Here is a 557-nt window from a genome sequence, read left to right as displayed (position 1 = left end):
AAATAGAAAGTGTGGCGTCAATGCAGGTACCGTAGCTCTCTCCCTGTAGGTCTACTTAAGCAAGCACTGGGGCGTTTGAGGCATCAGTCATCCTGTGAACACCATCGAGTGATCATCTATTCTGCTGCTTATCCTGTGTCCCACTTCTTCAGTTTTTGCGCTACACAATGGCCGCTCACGGTACGATCAACGCTTAGATCTCAGACATATATATGTTATATGGTTTCTGTTATTTCTGCTAGGCATTATCACCGCCATACTAATCAAACTAACAACGGTAACCGATGAGCTATCTCTTTACAGCATATGCAGATACGTGCCTGGATATGTGTGTATGAAAACGTTGTACAGTATATATACGTCGATTTTACACTCTACTTGTGATGTGTGAATGCCAAATTTGTATGTTTGGGTATTGAAACCAATAAAGATGGTATCACCCTGTTCTAGAATTAGACATGTTTCTGTTTGATATGGTGAAATTTGTCAAGAGAAAAAATGATCTACAAATCGTTTTAGCCTCAGATGCCTAAAGATGCTTAATTTAAGTGGGTTTA

The 557-nt window shown here is 39.9% G+C and overlaps 1 protein-coding gene across 1 annotated transcript in view; it reads left to right on the top strand.

The window, feature by feature from the left end:
* The first annotated feature begins 77 nt into the window (after positions 1-77).
* LOC119593800 overlaps positions 78-557 on the top strand; it is a 1,260-nt gene continuing 780 nt past the window's right edge. Inside the window, exon 1 of the mRNA XM_037942828.1 lies at positions 78-180. Coding sequence (XP_037798756.1) covers positions 168-180 — 13 coding nt within the window. The 5' untranslated portion in view covers positions 78-167. The remainder of the gene's footprint in view (positions 181-557) is intronic.

Source organism: Penaeus monodon, chromosome 32 (assembly GCF_015228065.2).
Source record: "Penaeus monodon isolate SGIC_2016 chromosome 32, NSTDA_Pmon_1, whole genome shotgun sequence".
NCBI lineage: Eukaryota > Metazoa > Arthropoda > Malacostraca > Decapoda > Penaeidae > Penaeus > Penaeus monodon.
This window is presented reverse-complemented; position numbering and strand designations above follow the sequence as displayed.